The 14,384-nt window shown below is 45.9% G+C and overlaps 1 protein-coding gene across 7 annotated transcripts in view; it reads right to left on the bottom strand.

Annotated features, from left to right (window-relative positions):
* CHCHD6 (coiled-coil-helix-coiled-coil-helix domain containing 6) overlaps positions 1-14,384 on the bottom strand; it is a 232,545-nt gene that overhangs the window by 33,451 nt on the left and 184,710 nt on the right. For 4 of the 7 annotated variants that reach the window (XM_016160523.2, XM_016160524.2, XM_016160525.2 and 1 more), the window contains one exon: positions 11,905-11,975. The exons of 1 other annotated variant lie outside the window; for it this stretch is intronic. In XM_016160523.2, coding sequence (XP_016016009.2) covers positions 11,905-11,975 — 71 coding nt within the window. Of the gene's footprint in view, positions 1-8,598; positions 9,895-11,904; positions 11,976-14,384 lie in introns of those variants that run through there. 2 more of the 7 variants (XM_036229746.1, XR_001598931.2) reach the window with 2 other exon arrangements.

The following is a 14,384-nucleotide window of genomic DNA, read 5'->3' as shown; positions in this document are numbered from 1 at the left end:
GGGAGACTGGCAGCCTGGTGTGTGCCTTGTTGGGTGGAAGGGTAAAGCTTCAGGAGAAGGAAAACACGGGGGGAACATAAAAGTTCTCCTCATATATCTGGCTGGCTGATGTGCAGAGGCATCTTCACGGTACTCTAGAAAGTCCCAAGGGCAGAGCTAGGAAGTCCCCAAGAGAGTCCTGAGCTCCACTGGGGAGCTCTTCTCTAATAATCAGGGCTGTGCAGAGATGGAATGGATGGATGGCTTGGTGAGGACGGACCCTGTCAGTGCCTGAAATTGGATTAGATGACCCCAACGGAAGGCCTGGGTCCTGTGGTTTTGGGGACGCAACCAGACAGAATAACTCAGACCCTCATCTCTCATTTGCGCATGTGTGTTTGTGTAGGGAGGAGTAATAACAGGACTGATGATTAATCATGGCCTAGCATAGATACTCTCAACTTCCCAGAGACTGGAGTTTATGGGGTTAGTCTTAGAATTGTGGATCTTGACTCTTCTTGGATCTGACTATACCAAGAACAAAAGCCCTTTCCTGTGTAATAAAACCAGCAACCAACAGCCACAGATCAAGATAGGTCTCTCAGAGTACACTCCAGCCTGGATCCACAGCCTTGGGGTGGGCATGAGTCAAATGCTGAGGGTCCCATGTGGCCAGCCCACACTACGAACATGATTTCATAGAAGGTGAAGCCTTCTGCCCTCTTGCCAGTATGTGCAGAGACAGAGAGCTCTTTGATGTTGGGGTGGAGACCCCAACCATTCAGGCCCTACATCATCTCCGCCATGGACCTTATTCCTATGGTTTGGAGACTGTCAGAATCTTGAAACACAACCACCTAAGATATCTGCCTCCACTAAACTTCAAGGTCTGTTAAAATGAATATGCTTCGATATAGTGCTACAGAGGAAATAAATCTGGTCCTGGAAGAACTTGATACCAGTACATGATATCCAGCCTCCGCCATGGTGGGTCCTTCTGGCAGCCTCTTGAGAGGTCAACAGAGCCCAGAGCCCTTGTCGCTTGCAGAGGGATGAGTAGTGTGGTTGACCATCATCAGATATAAGGGGACTTCTTTAGTTCTGCCACCATTTTACCGCCTGACAATTTTCTGACCCCCTGGCCAGGGCTACCTTCTCAGGAAGAACAAGTGTGCCCACCCACACACCCCATCACAGGGTGGGCCCTCAGCCAGGACGTGCTAGCACATCAGGGCCCATCATGAGTTAGACAGAAAGGCCCTGCCTCTGACCAGGCTGCTCCTTCCCACAAAATAACCACAAAGAAACCTGAGCAAAGCTTTCTCTTACGAAGCGGCAAGAAGAAGCAACAGTACCTGGGAAAATAAATCTAATAATGATAGTGCTAAGCAGTAACCTCTTTACTGATTTAAAAAACAAATTCTTCTACTGTAATAACATTTAATCCCCAGAAGCTAATCTAAATGTAACAAAAGCAGCACAAAGTAAAAGAGCCCCAGCCAGGCCTTGTGGACACTGGTTTTATTCTCAGGGTAAGTCAGTTAATAGAGCTGGAAATGAAATGCCAGTTTCATCTTTGCCGAGGGGAGGAGATTAACAAATTGTTGCCTCTAAGCCCAGTTTCCTGAGTCATGGGTTTCTGAGCAGTAAGAAAGTACTGGGTGGAGGCCATCTGACCCTGAGGCTGCCCTTCCCTTGGAGCCTGCATCAGAACTCCCTGGTTAGAGTCAGCCATCGGCCCAGGGACATCAGTTACAGGCACTTCAAACCCAACAGGACCACTGCCGAGCCCACTGTTCCATCGGCAGCTGGGAAGCCCCTCATATGCCCATGGCACTGGGGGGCAGTAGATAAATCTCTGTGAGCTCATGCCATGCCAGTCTCAGTCAGGCGCCTCCCTGCCTCCCCTCTCCCCTAACCTTAACCTCTCTCCCAATCCCCACCTGTTAGACCAGGGCCTCCTAGCCTGGCACTTGGTCTGCCAGTAATTGACTGTGCCCATGCCCAGGTATCTGCATGGCTCCTTCTCATCATTCATTTCTGCTCCAGTATCAGAGACAGTCCCTGATCCTCCATCTAGAAGTCCCAGTCACGCTTTATCACGTTATCCTATTTTATCCTCCTCACAGCATGATGTATCATCATCTTATTTTGCTGCTGACCATTTGTTCATCTCCTTGCCCTGAGTGCCAGAACCCTCTCTGCCTGGCTCACTCTGTACCCTGGAACATGCCTGCATAGAGGTCCTGTAGCAATTATCACATGTTATGGCTGCTGGATGGTGGGTCACCCTGGCTTTAGTAATGCTGCAGGTCCTACATAGCCTTCTTGCCTCCCACTCGACGCCATCACTACTTCATTTCCCAAATGCTGCCAGTTATCTTTCTAAGACATAAAGCTGATCATGTCAATTTTCTGCTTAAAAGCTTTTTTATGGCTTGCCATTGTCTGTAGGATGAATGCCAAATTCTTTCACATACTTGGAAGGCTTTTCTCACCCAGGACCAGCCTGCCCTGACAGCCACATCCGAGCCTCATGCCTACCCCCTCAGATATCTGTGTCTCCTGCAGTGCAGGTGCCGTACCTTCCTCTAATATCGACAAGGAAAGCCCCCAACCTGAGTCTCTACTTACACTGACCCCTGACAACAGAGACCACCTGAACCCAGCACAAAGGTATATTCATCTCTGAAGTCCCAGTGCACCAGGGCCAAACCGACTGGTCCAATACCTCTGCTCTGGGAGTGCTTTATTCACACACTGCTGTAGCAATTATCACATGTTATGGTGGGTTTCCATTTGTTAAATATGTATTGGGCCGTCGGGATAGAAAGATGAGTAAAACAAGGTTCCTGCTCACAAAGAGTCTTTGGTCTAGTAGAATGAGATACTTGGAAACAGAAGTGCTACAAATAGTGCTACAAGTGGCACCCCAGGTATGTCCCCAGGGACCCCCGATTCTGAGGGACACAAAGAAGGCACTCTATCTTGGAGTGGGCAGAGAGAGACACACTGGAGACAAGGCCAGAGAGAGTGCTGTCCTGGGAGGTGGGTGGACCGTAAGCAAGGCAGCCTGGGGTGTGTCTGTGCTAGCCAGTGGAGGCAAAGACCACGTCTTAACCATTTTGCACACGTTGTGTCTGTACCAGCCTCAGGAAAGGTTCCAGATCACCACCATCTAATTCTCTCTTTAAAGAGAAGTTGTTATGAAAGACATTATGGGGAATTAAGGTTATGTGCTAAAATAGCCAGGCCCTCACTGACTCCCTTCTGCGGATGATGGCCCACTGCTCCGGAGCAGGTGCTTCGGGAATGAGTCACTGAAAAGGGGCCGGCCTCCCTTCCCTAAGCAGAGGTCAAGAGCAAACCACCAGGAAAACTCTTTGTGGGAGGAACCTGGTGGCCGGCTGCCTGCCGACCAGGGGAGGCCCAGACAGAATGCTGACACTGATGCAGGGGAAGTAGCCCTTCTGTTTGTAATGAGATGGGGAAAGGGCTGGGATCCACCACGTTCCAAGTACAGAGTAACACTGTTGCTTTTCCTTAAACATCTCTAGAGGAAGAGAAAGGCTGTACAGCTTCCTTCTCTCAGGTATCTCATTATAATCTCTCATTGCAAGTCAGGAAGCCCTTCTCTAGATCTAACTTCAATTTTCAAGCTGCAGTGTAGGGCTCTCGTCCTGCTACCAGCCCGATTTCTCAGAGGAATACAGTTACGTGCTCTAGCTAACCTTCTCCCTCCCAGGAGGCATTTGCCTTATCAACCTTTCAACCACTGTGGCCTCTCCCCCTCTGCAGCCTCTTAAGCTCTCTACTGTGTGCCTGCACAGCACAGCGGGAGGAACCAGGCGCCCAGCGCTTGATTTATGGTGACAAAAAGAGAATGCAGAAAAGAAAATCACTGGGTAATTCCTAAGCTTCCTTTGCTCGATAATGTTTCAATTTCGTTCTGGAGGCAACCTTGGGTATATCTGCCAACAAAAAGCGACACTGCCTGCCTTAAGGTTCATCTCTCATAACCTGCACGGACTGCTACGTGAAGTGGCACATCAGCCCAAACCTGCATTATCCTGCATGAGTAGGCTGGGTCTAAACAAAGGCAGGTGACGGGGGTATCTATAAGGAAAGGAACCCACCTTTCCCTAAACTTCTGGCCTTCTAGGAGCTGAGATTCTGACCCAAGAATCTCAAAGTATCCGTTCTGGCTTCACCAAGAATCACAGCTTATCTGTGCCTCATGTGTGTCTCAGAGCGGTTACCTCATCTGACACAGTCCGCACATCAGGCAGCAACTCTGGGACCTGTACATTTACCTGTTTGATCTCAAAGCCCCATCCCACATGGGTTCCCCATGTGGGCTACAGATACCTCCACAGAGAAGGTGCTTAAACAACTGTTTGTTTTTAAATCCTACCCCTAAGGCCCCTCCAGTGGGCATCAGTACATCAGCCTGCCCAACACGTGCTTGTTGGGCATCTATCTTGGCTAAGTCCTGAGCTGGACAATGGGGACGCAGAGTAAAATAAGATATTGGATTGACCTCTGGGTAAACCAAAATAAGCAGAAAAGATGCTTAAGTTGAATTTTGGAAAGTGAGCGTAATCTGTAAGGAAAAAAGAGGGAGGGCATTCTAAACAAAACACAAGGTTTGCAAAGATGAACAACTTGGTAGATTCTGTGTTCTGAAATCAGGAACAAAACACAGTCTCAGATTTGAAAACCTTTAGAACTCATCGGATCCAGGGGTGGCAAACAGATTTCACTTTGAATGCCAGACCTGAATTGTTGATACCAGCCCCTAGAATGCTGCACTGAGGAGTCTTGAGGCCATGTCCAGGTTTAGCGGGAGACTGCTAGGATCCACCCCTAATGTCTGCCAGGGGCACAGAATGGAGGCAGAGGCAAGAAGCCAACCCCCTCCTCTCCCAGACTAAGGCACAGATGATTTCTACAGGCAGCCCATACTCACTCACCCATAAACCAGCCAAAGGCTTTGCCCTTAGGGAAGGATGTCACCCCGCATCTTCTGTATGGATTTTCCATTCCTACATGCTACACAAACACTACCTCTGTTGAACCACTCTGTCTCCCCACATCATTGTCTCTCTTGGTATAAAAGAAGTAGAGCTCTTTCAGTTGGAACTCTCACCCCCGCCCCACCCCCAACACACACAGAGGTGAGGACTAAAATGTAAGGAAACCTTACAGCTCCAGGGAAGTCAGTCAGTCAGCTAATCAACTGGCAGCTAATCCTGTCCTGTAAATTCCTGAGAGGGTAAGCATCCCAGTGTAGTAGGAGGGAGGACATCTAGACTCACTCAGACTTGATTCAAATCCCACTCTGCTGCCACTGGGCTGTGTCCCTGGGCACTTCTGTGGATTTTTGCATTTAGTCTTTTTAACAACCTGACAGAAATAGACAACATCATTATTGCTGTTTTATATAGACTAGAAAACTGAGCCTGAGAGATTAACTTCCACATCTGTAAAATGGAACAATGATGGCAACTGCCACATGAGCTTCTTGTGACCAGAAGACCCCAGGTACTATGTACGTGCCTAGCATAACGGCTGTATGTGGTGATGGTCAGTAACTGTTTTTTCTTTTAAAGAAACATATTAACTGAATTGTTATTTGTTAAATGAATTATTAAATAGGATTTGATTGGTTAACCTCTGAGATAGCCCGGTGCACCAGTTTAAACCACATATATTGGTAAAAGATTACGTAAAACAGGGAAGTGAGAAATATGAACATCTTTTGAATTCAGACTGATTTGAATGTTATCTGGATTAAGTGGAATGTTTAGATTGCCATCTTATTGGGGGTTCAAATAAATGACCATTGTTTTAATCAATCTGTTAGTAGCTCACTAAATAGATAAAAACTGGGGAAGCTCAAGCCCTTGAAAATAATTTATTCTGGCAGGTGGGCCCTCCCCAACCCCCATAGTTTATTTAAGAAGCCTCACTTGCAAGTGATGGTGAAAGCACACAGCAGCAGCTCAGCTCCTGCAAGTTCCAGTTGGCCATGTCCACATTAACCAGACCCCTCTAGATCAAAGTCCTTGGGGCACAATGACTCAGTTTCAGGAAACAGTTAATATCCTTCCTCCTTCAACTCAATTGTTCTAACCTCTTTGAAGGCTGGCTCTTTGTGGGGCCAGAGAGGACTGTACAAGTTTCCTGACAGGGAGAAGCTGAGATAGGCTCTGAATGAATCCCATGGGAAAAGAACTGAAGGTTGTCATAAAAAATAGATGTGACACAATAAATGCAGGATGTTCCCTGGGGTCTTAATCTCTTCCTTCAGAAAATCTGAACAATTCCACCTGCTGTGCTGTTGTGAGGTAGAGGAGTGTGTATGTGTGTATGCATGTAAACGTGGGTGCAGTATGTACTTTGGATATTCATTTCTATCCCAACGAAAGGATTTTTCCAAAACAAGAGTCCCCAAACTATGAAGGTCAGCCTTACCAATACTCCTCTTCAGTCATAAGTTCTCCATCAACCCTCAACTCAGATAGGCATCTTCTGCAGACCTGCATATCTGCTGGGCTCGGCAGGCTTCAAGAAAGGTTGGTGGGCCAAACAACAGTTGGGAGAGTCCAATGCTGCTAACGTAACCAGTGTTTGATTGTCTCTGCTTTAATACTTACTGTGTATTCTACGTGGCATGATCATATCCTGCTTAGCAAACTCTAATCATACCTCAAAAGCTAAGGCAGGACTTATGCTCCCAGCTACAGTGGAGTGAGTATCTTGTAGAAGAACTAAGCTCTCCCCTGAGAAAGAAACTTTAAAAGTCAGAATAAAAAATTTTATTTGAAGGCATCTAAGGACCAAGATAAAGTAGGACTTGAGGGCCACCATTATGAAAAGAAGGGAACTATAGATAGATGAATATTAATTCTCAGAGTCGCTTTTCCCCCTCAGAGTTTTTGCCAATTCTTGGTGCAGGAAGGGGAGCTGAGAGTAGGATAAAGAACTCTGGCTAAAAGGCAGAGAAGACAGCAGGGCTTTTTGGAAATCTCACAGGACTATAGGGAGACAAAATTCCATTGGAGCTTGAGGCTGCCAAGGCAGCCAGGACTTGAGGGTTCAGAATTATGGAGAGAAAGAAGCTAAAAAGTAGTGAGTCAACACTTAGTGGTTTTCCTCTTTCGAAGCATTTGTCAGATTTTTGAGCTACTCAATGCAAGAGGCTAAGAGCTATGTAAAAAGCCACTGAAAGGGAAAGTAGAATTTTCAGAAGGTTCACAGAGCAGAGGAAGCAAAATTAGGGGTTTAGAACTCACCAAGAAAGAAGAGTCCTGGAAAGCCATACCCTACGAACAAGGGTTAATCAGAAGTAGCCTGAACATTACCAAAACTACAGGCAAGCCTCCATTCAGCTCAGTCCCTCATAGGTTCAGGGTAATCTGCCTTCACTCAAGTGGTAATCAAAGAATAAGGAGGAGCACCTCTTGGAGAGATAATATATTCCAGAGCCACTGTACTTTATCTAAACAACGTGTGACATTCAATCAAGAATTACCAGGCATACAAAGAAAAAGGATCAAGAGAAAAAAAAATAGGCAACAGAAACAGACCCTCAGATGACTTCAAAATAACTACAATTAATATGTTCCAGAAAACAGATGGTGAAAACCAGAATCTCACCAGAAACTGGGAATAAAACAAAAACAAAACAAAACAAAACAGAAAAGCAAGTGGAACTTCTAGAATTGAAAAAAATAATGCAATAATTAAATTCTGAATTCAACAGAAAAACTCAGGCTACAGCATGGAGATGAAAAAAAGTAATGAAAAACAAACACAAAAATAAAATGCATAGAGATATGTGAGACACAGTAATACATGTAACTGTAATTCCAGAGAGAAGGAAAGATAAAACAGGGCAGAGTTTTATTTGAAGAAATAATGGCTGAGAAATTTCTAAACCTAACAAAAGAACATCAGTGCCAATGCATGAACCCTGTGCAGGGGGAAAAAAGAGAAATTTATAGCTAGGCACATCACAGTCAAACTTTCTAAAAAATCAAAGTCAAAGAGAAAATCTGAAAATCTGAAAATCAGGAAAAAAAGAGAAATTAACACAAAGGAATGATAATAACATCAACAGCTGACTTCTCCGGGTAAAAACAGACACTAAATAATAATGTGAAAATACATTCAAAAGAGCTGAAAGAAAGGATTGCTATACTCTTCAAAATAAAGATATTTCCAGACAATTAAAAGGAATTTGTAATCAGCAAAGGTGCACTAAAAGAAATACTAAATGTGTTCTTTATTCAGAAGGAAAGTGATCCCAGAAAGAAACCAAAAAATCCATCAATCGATAAAGATACAGAAAATTCAAATTTAAACATGATGGACCACCTTAACCTAATTGACAAATGCAGAACACTACATCCATTGAGAGAATACGCATTATTTTCAAGGGTAATGGAAGGTTTCCCAAAACTGGGTCATAAAGCAAGTTAGAACCTTTTTTTAAAAAAGGATTTAGAGCATCTCTAATCACAATTAAACTAAAAACCAATTATTAAAAAGGTAACTAGAAAATTACCAAATGTTTAAAAATGAAGCAATATATTTTAAAATAACCTAAAAGTCAGTAGGAACCAGAAATGAAAACTAGAAAAATTTTGAACCGAATTATAATGAAAATACAATGTATTGAAACTTGCAGGATATAGCTAAAGCTTTGTTTACAGAGAAATTAATACCTTAAATGCACGTATTAAAAAAGAAAGAAAGCTGGCATGGTGTTTCAATGTTCTTAATATATAAGTACAATCTGTAACCTGATTACAAAGCTCTGCTTTCTGCAGACTTCTTCCAGCTTCATCCTCATTTTACTTCTCATTCATTCCTTTCCAGCTACACTGGCCTTTCAATTCCTTGAATATGCTAAATCACTTCCTGGCCTGGGGGACTTTGCATAAGCTAATCTTTCTATTTGAAATGCTCTTTCTCCTTCCTTCCTCTGGCCAACTTCTCATGTTCAGGAGTCAGCTTAAATGTCATTTCCTTAGAGAAGAATTTCCAACTTCTAAGTCTGGGTTAAGAGACTCAGACATGGGCTACTTAATTCAAACTGTCTTTCACAGCTCATTACTGTAATCAATCATTGTTTGGGCAATTGCTTTCTATGCAATTAATTTAAAAATATTGTTTGTCATCTCCCAAACACTATAAGCTCTTTGCTAGGAGGAAATGAAGCTGTCTTTTTAATCATTATATTGGCAGCACCAAGTATGGTGCTTGGCATATGAGGCACTCTATACATGCGTGTTGAATGAATGAATACATGGACATCTTATTAACTATCTCAGTAACCACTCAGTTTACTCAAAGTTGTTAAAAGATGCTCACTGTCTTGTTAGAAAACACCAATATTACTGCTGTCAGCAGTTGGCATTTATTTTAGTGGCATTTGCAATGCAATTTACAATCATTTGCTAATCCAAGAAATTGCTCAATCAAGGATTCTGCCCCTGCCCCTAGTGTTTGAGCACAATAATTTCTAACTCTACACTGCTTCTTGTTTGTTTGGGAAAAGACAAAATATTATTTTAGTAAACTCAATTTATTACATCTGTTCCATGCTATGCCAAGCTAGGTGTTAGAAAAGTGATTCAAATAATTGCCATTATTAGTAACAGTTACACTATACCAACAATTGTTGATATCATAGGTCTACTTTTTATGTGATATCTCACTCAAAGCTTTAAAGGGATTGTTCCTTTCTCTTTGGTAGATAGGGAAACCAGAGCGGTGAAGAAACTTGCCCAAGAGCACAGAGCCAATCAGAAGCAGGCCTGAGGTATCACTTCAGGTCCATGGCACTCCAAAGCCCAGGCAGGCTCTTAGCTCCATCCTGCTGCCCATCTTATGTTCAGAGGGGGCCTTCGGGGGACAAGGAAGATGCAAAGAAAATAGTGAAGAACAGTGGCTCCAAAGCAGTCTCAGCTAAGCCTGACCCCAGTTTGGCAGGTAAGCACATGTGACCAAGGACAACCTCTCTAGCCTCAGTTCTTCATCTGTAAAATGGAACCAACAATAGCAAATGAGACTATAAAGCCAAAGTCCCTGCAGAGCACCTAGTATTCAGTAACATGTGTAATAAGTCATTATCACGGGATTTTGCACACAAATAACCTTTTGCTTCACTCAGATTCAAAATATACTCATATGCCATCTCCCCTTTGCCTCCTGAGGATATAAGGAAGAGAAAGGATATGACATCAAAGTCAAATGCACTAAGCCAGGGGACCAGGAGGCCAGCAGTCCACACTCTCAGGACAGTGGACCATCTGGCAGGTGACAAAATGCCATGGTCCCCGACAGTAAAGCTTCCTGGCCTTTCCCTAGAGCTTCTTCCACTCAGAAGGTGGGTCCATGATCCAGGTGAAGGGAGAGGGGGCTGTGAATCTGGCATCACAGCCCTATAGACACTCCAAGGAGTGGGCAAGGCGAGGGGACACACTTCGATTTTGTCCTTTCCAGGGGTCACTCTACTAGGGTGGCATTACCCATCTGCTTCTGGGATGTGACTGTTTCCCAACCTCTTTCTCTCACTGATTGTGATCCTGAGTATTTCTCAACCCCAGATAAGCAGGATGGGCCCTCGTCTATGAGAGCAGGAGTGTCTGTGTGGGTGGCACACACACCCTGCAAGGACAGCTGGAACATTCCTTTCTTCAAGGTCCACGTAGCCCACTGAGCTCACTCACACCGGGTCCTATGGGATCCCAATGGGCAGGTGCACGACCCTTCCTCACTGCTATCCACCCGCTAGAAAATTCTTTCTCTGAGTCTCCAATTACTGCTTCGAGACTGGAACTCTCAAGATAACCCTTTCTCTTCCCCAAACCTACTCTTTGGCCAGTTCTACCACAACCTGGTTCTATTTCCCCTCAGCTTCAGGTGTCCCATGTGTACCCTGAACCTGTACTACAAGTCATCTGCCCCTGCCCCTCCTGGTTCCTCACATGGTTTTTGTCAGCAGTCATGTTCACAAGCAGTGTGTCACCTCCTAGTCACTCAAACTTTGCTTCCTTCTTGTGGTGCCAGACCCAAACGCTCACCAAGCTGCACTGTGACTGGTTTGCCTAAGAATCATCCTGACTCACACTTGGGAGGAAGAGACCCATAAGGAAAGAAAAGGGAGTTGTTTGGAGCCCCTAGTTACTGTATGAAGGTCTACCAGGATCATGGAGACCATTTTCATATGAAGGACCCAGAGAAAAAGGCCTGCTTCTCCTTTCCCCACAGGAAGCCCTGATCCCTGTGCCCTGCACCCTGAACTGCATCTGCACTGGACACACTGCATGCATCTCCAGTCCTTAATATTCTGGCTCCAAGGCCTCCCCTGACAGTGCGGGAACATGACAGATGGGGCAGAACACTGAGCTCAGCACTGCATGATCTGAGCAAAGAGATCGGTGTCCCTGAGCTCCAGTACTTCTGGGAGTAAAACAGGGGCAACCCTGACTCACGGTCACCGTGCAAGAGCTCGTGGCACAAGGCCAGGCATGCAGGTGTGCCCGCCGGGAACAGACTCCCTTTGAAAGCCACCTCCACAAATGGGGGGCCAGCAGCACTCCTTCCTTGACTCCCCCAAGGGCCTGACAGCCAGCACCTGGCCCACCTCACAGGATGCCTAGCCTGAAACAGCCCTGGCCGCGCTGCAGTCCCACTCCCATTTGCCAGGTTGCTAGGGTAGAAGTGAGTGCTCGTGTGGCCAATTACAGATGACCAATGGCTGCCTCAGATCCAGGTGAAAGAACTCAGTAACAGATGGTCTTCTGCGTTATTAGAGAAATTTGAAATTAGGCAGGTGGTGGCATGTTTCAAGCCACGTGTGGAAATTTTTACAAATACAGGCTAAATTTATGAAGAATAATAAATTCTTACTTTATCGAGTCCTCCATTTTCAAAGCTGCCTCATGGAATTGCTGTGAAGACAGTTTATACATCTCAGCATTCTATAAAGAGAAAAACAGAACTGGTTACGAAAGACCAAAATTTCCCTCTGGCTGCCTCACAGGATGCAACTGCATTAAAAATCGACAGATGTTAATTTCTTGACCAGCATCAAAGCAGACTGGTGATTGATCCACAGCTTGGTTCTAGCTCCCACCCTAGACCAACCATGGCTACAGAATCCTAGAGTAGCAAAGGATGGAAGGACATATGGATCCTCTAGTTCAGGGGTCAGAACCCACTGCCATGAGCAAAACGCGGCCTGCCACCAGGTTTTAAAATAAGAGTTTTCTTAGAACGTGGCCACACTTAGGACTAGTTCATGCATTGGCTGTGGCCGCTTCTATGCTGCAATTGTCAAGCTGAGTCATTGCAACAGAGACTGTATGGCCCACATAGCCTAAACTATTTACCATCTTTAAAGAAAAAATTTGTTGAATCTGATCTGGTCCAACCCTTATTTTATAGGTAGACTCTGCTGCCCAGAGAAATGAAGTGACTACAGCTCAAAGTCACACAGCAAGTGGCAGTGCCCAGACTATAGCCCCAGTGTCTGATCCTGAGTTGGGTGTGTGCACTGCTGCCTGCCAAGACCATGGCACTTCTCGGGATAGCAGCTATCCATCCTGAGCCTTGAAAGGCATACACTTCCATCCTTCCTGAGATTTCCTAGTGAGTGTGCATGTACAGAGCCAGGCTGGTATGGCGGACAGCTGGGCTTGCAACAAGACAGAGCTGGGTGGAACCCTGAGGCCACCACAGTATGAGCCTGGGTAAGTCACTCCACTTCTTTGTGTCTCAGAGGTGAGTCGCTCCAGGACACACAGGCCCAGAACCCAGTACTCTCCACTAGTTTCCCGAGGAAGCCAATAGAGACATACACTCTAGCCCTACCTGCGAACATGCTCTCCCGGCAGAGCACCGTAAAGCTCACAATTAGACAGACTGCATTCTTGCAGGAAGCATTCTCAAGAATGAAACCATCCAGCAGACAGCTCAAGACAAAGACTGCAGTCAGACCTTCCCAGCAAGGATGACAAGACAGCAGCACATGCCACGCACACCGACAGCCCAGCCCAAGGAAATGAACCCCTCCTTATACTGGAAAAGGTGACAGGAGCCCAGACCAGGGCCAGACAGGGAGAACACCTTGCTTGCCCCATCACCTGTCTACAGGGAAGGTAACCAAGGTGGGATGGGAAGCAACTCCCCTAAGACCTACTGGACATCAAAGGTGGAGTCTGGATATGAACCAGGCCCTCACCCCAATCCCTATACCATGGCCTTAAGGAAAAGCCAACCAGGAACTGGACATGGAAGGGTGTGCCCGAGGAAGCACAAATCAGGCAGGAAACACTGATATAGAAATTCTGCTGGGGTATGGTCAATACCAGGCCAAGCCTTCCGCCCCAGAGGCTGAGTGAGCCTGGGCAGGTCACCCTGTCTCTCCCTGGCTCAAGTCCTCACCTCTGAACTGGGGAGACAGCTGACACCTCCCTCCGATGGCCATCAGTCACACAGCTAGGAAATAAGAGGTTCCTGGCACTCAACGGGCACAAAATGAGTAGGGGTTCTCCCCTCACAGACAGGCTGCTCTGGCTCCCACAGGCATGTGCTCACTCCAAGTCACCCTGCATATTTCTCTACAGAGCCCTGACGTTCCAGACAAAAGATCATGATTTTGCCTCTACCAGTCTGACATTGAACCGGCACTGACTATCATGGATGAGGGAGTAAGGACAGTGATGAGCCAAATCTGGGCCTCCCCTCCACTCCGAGCAGAAACTCTTCTGTGGCACCCTAATGGGGATCTCAGGGACTCAGTTTGTACCTACCATTCAAGGGCCATCACAGAAGACTGCACAGTCCATAGACCTACATTTTAACTTTTGCTTTGGTATACATGCTGGCTGTGTTCTTTGTGTTACTTTCTAGTTATAAGAGAGGATATTCTTTCCCTCACAGGGTGGCTGAGAGATGACGCCCAGTGGTGCCCGGTTCATGGTGCCCACCCTATGCACCGTAGCCAGTATCATTGCAACATGGATCTTTCTGAAGCTAACATGTGCCTTACTTAAGCATACCTTATCGATCCTGATCTGTTTCTTTTCCCACAAGACAGCCTCACAGCTCAGGCCTTCTCCTCTTCGGAGAAGCATCAGGTCTCCACATTCCAGGCCCTACCGCCCGTCAGTGTCCCTTTCCAAGGGAGTAGCTGTGTCTCAGATGAACTTAGTGTGTTGTGGGCTGATGGTTAGCTCAGTGCCTTTGCTCTGACCCTGCATCTCCAGGCACACAGCCTGGCTAGAGTGAACTCAGTAAGCAGTTGGGCTGACTATGAGCTCAGAATGAACGTGTGGTCAGCTAGATTTGTCACAGGAAGTGTCCGCAGGCCAAGACGTGGTTGTGAT

This window comes from Rousettus aegyptiacus, unplaced genomic scaffold (genome assembly GCF_014176215.1).
Source record: "Rousettus aegyptiacus isolate mRouAeg1 unplaced genomic scaffold, mRouAeg1.p scaffold_m13_p_12, whole genome shotgun sequence".
In the NCBI taxonomy this organism is placed as follows: domain Eukaryota; kingdom Metazoa; phylum Chordata; class Mammalia; order Chiroptera; family Pteropodidae; genus Rousettus; species Rousettus aegyptiacus.
This window is presented reverse-complemented; position numbering and strand designations above follow the sequence as displayed.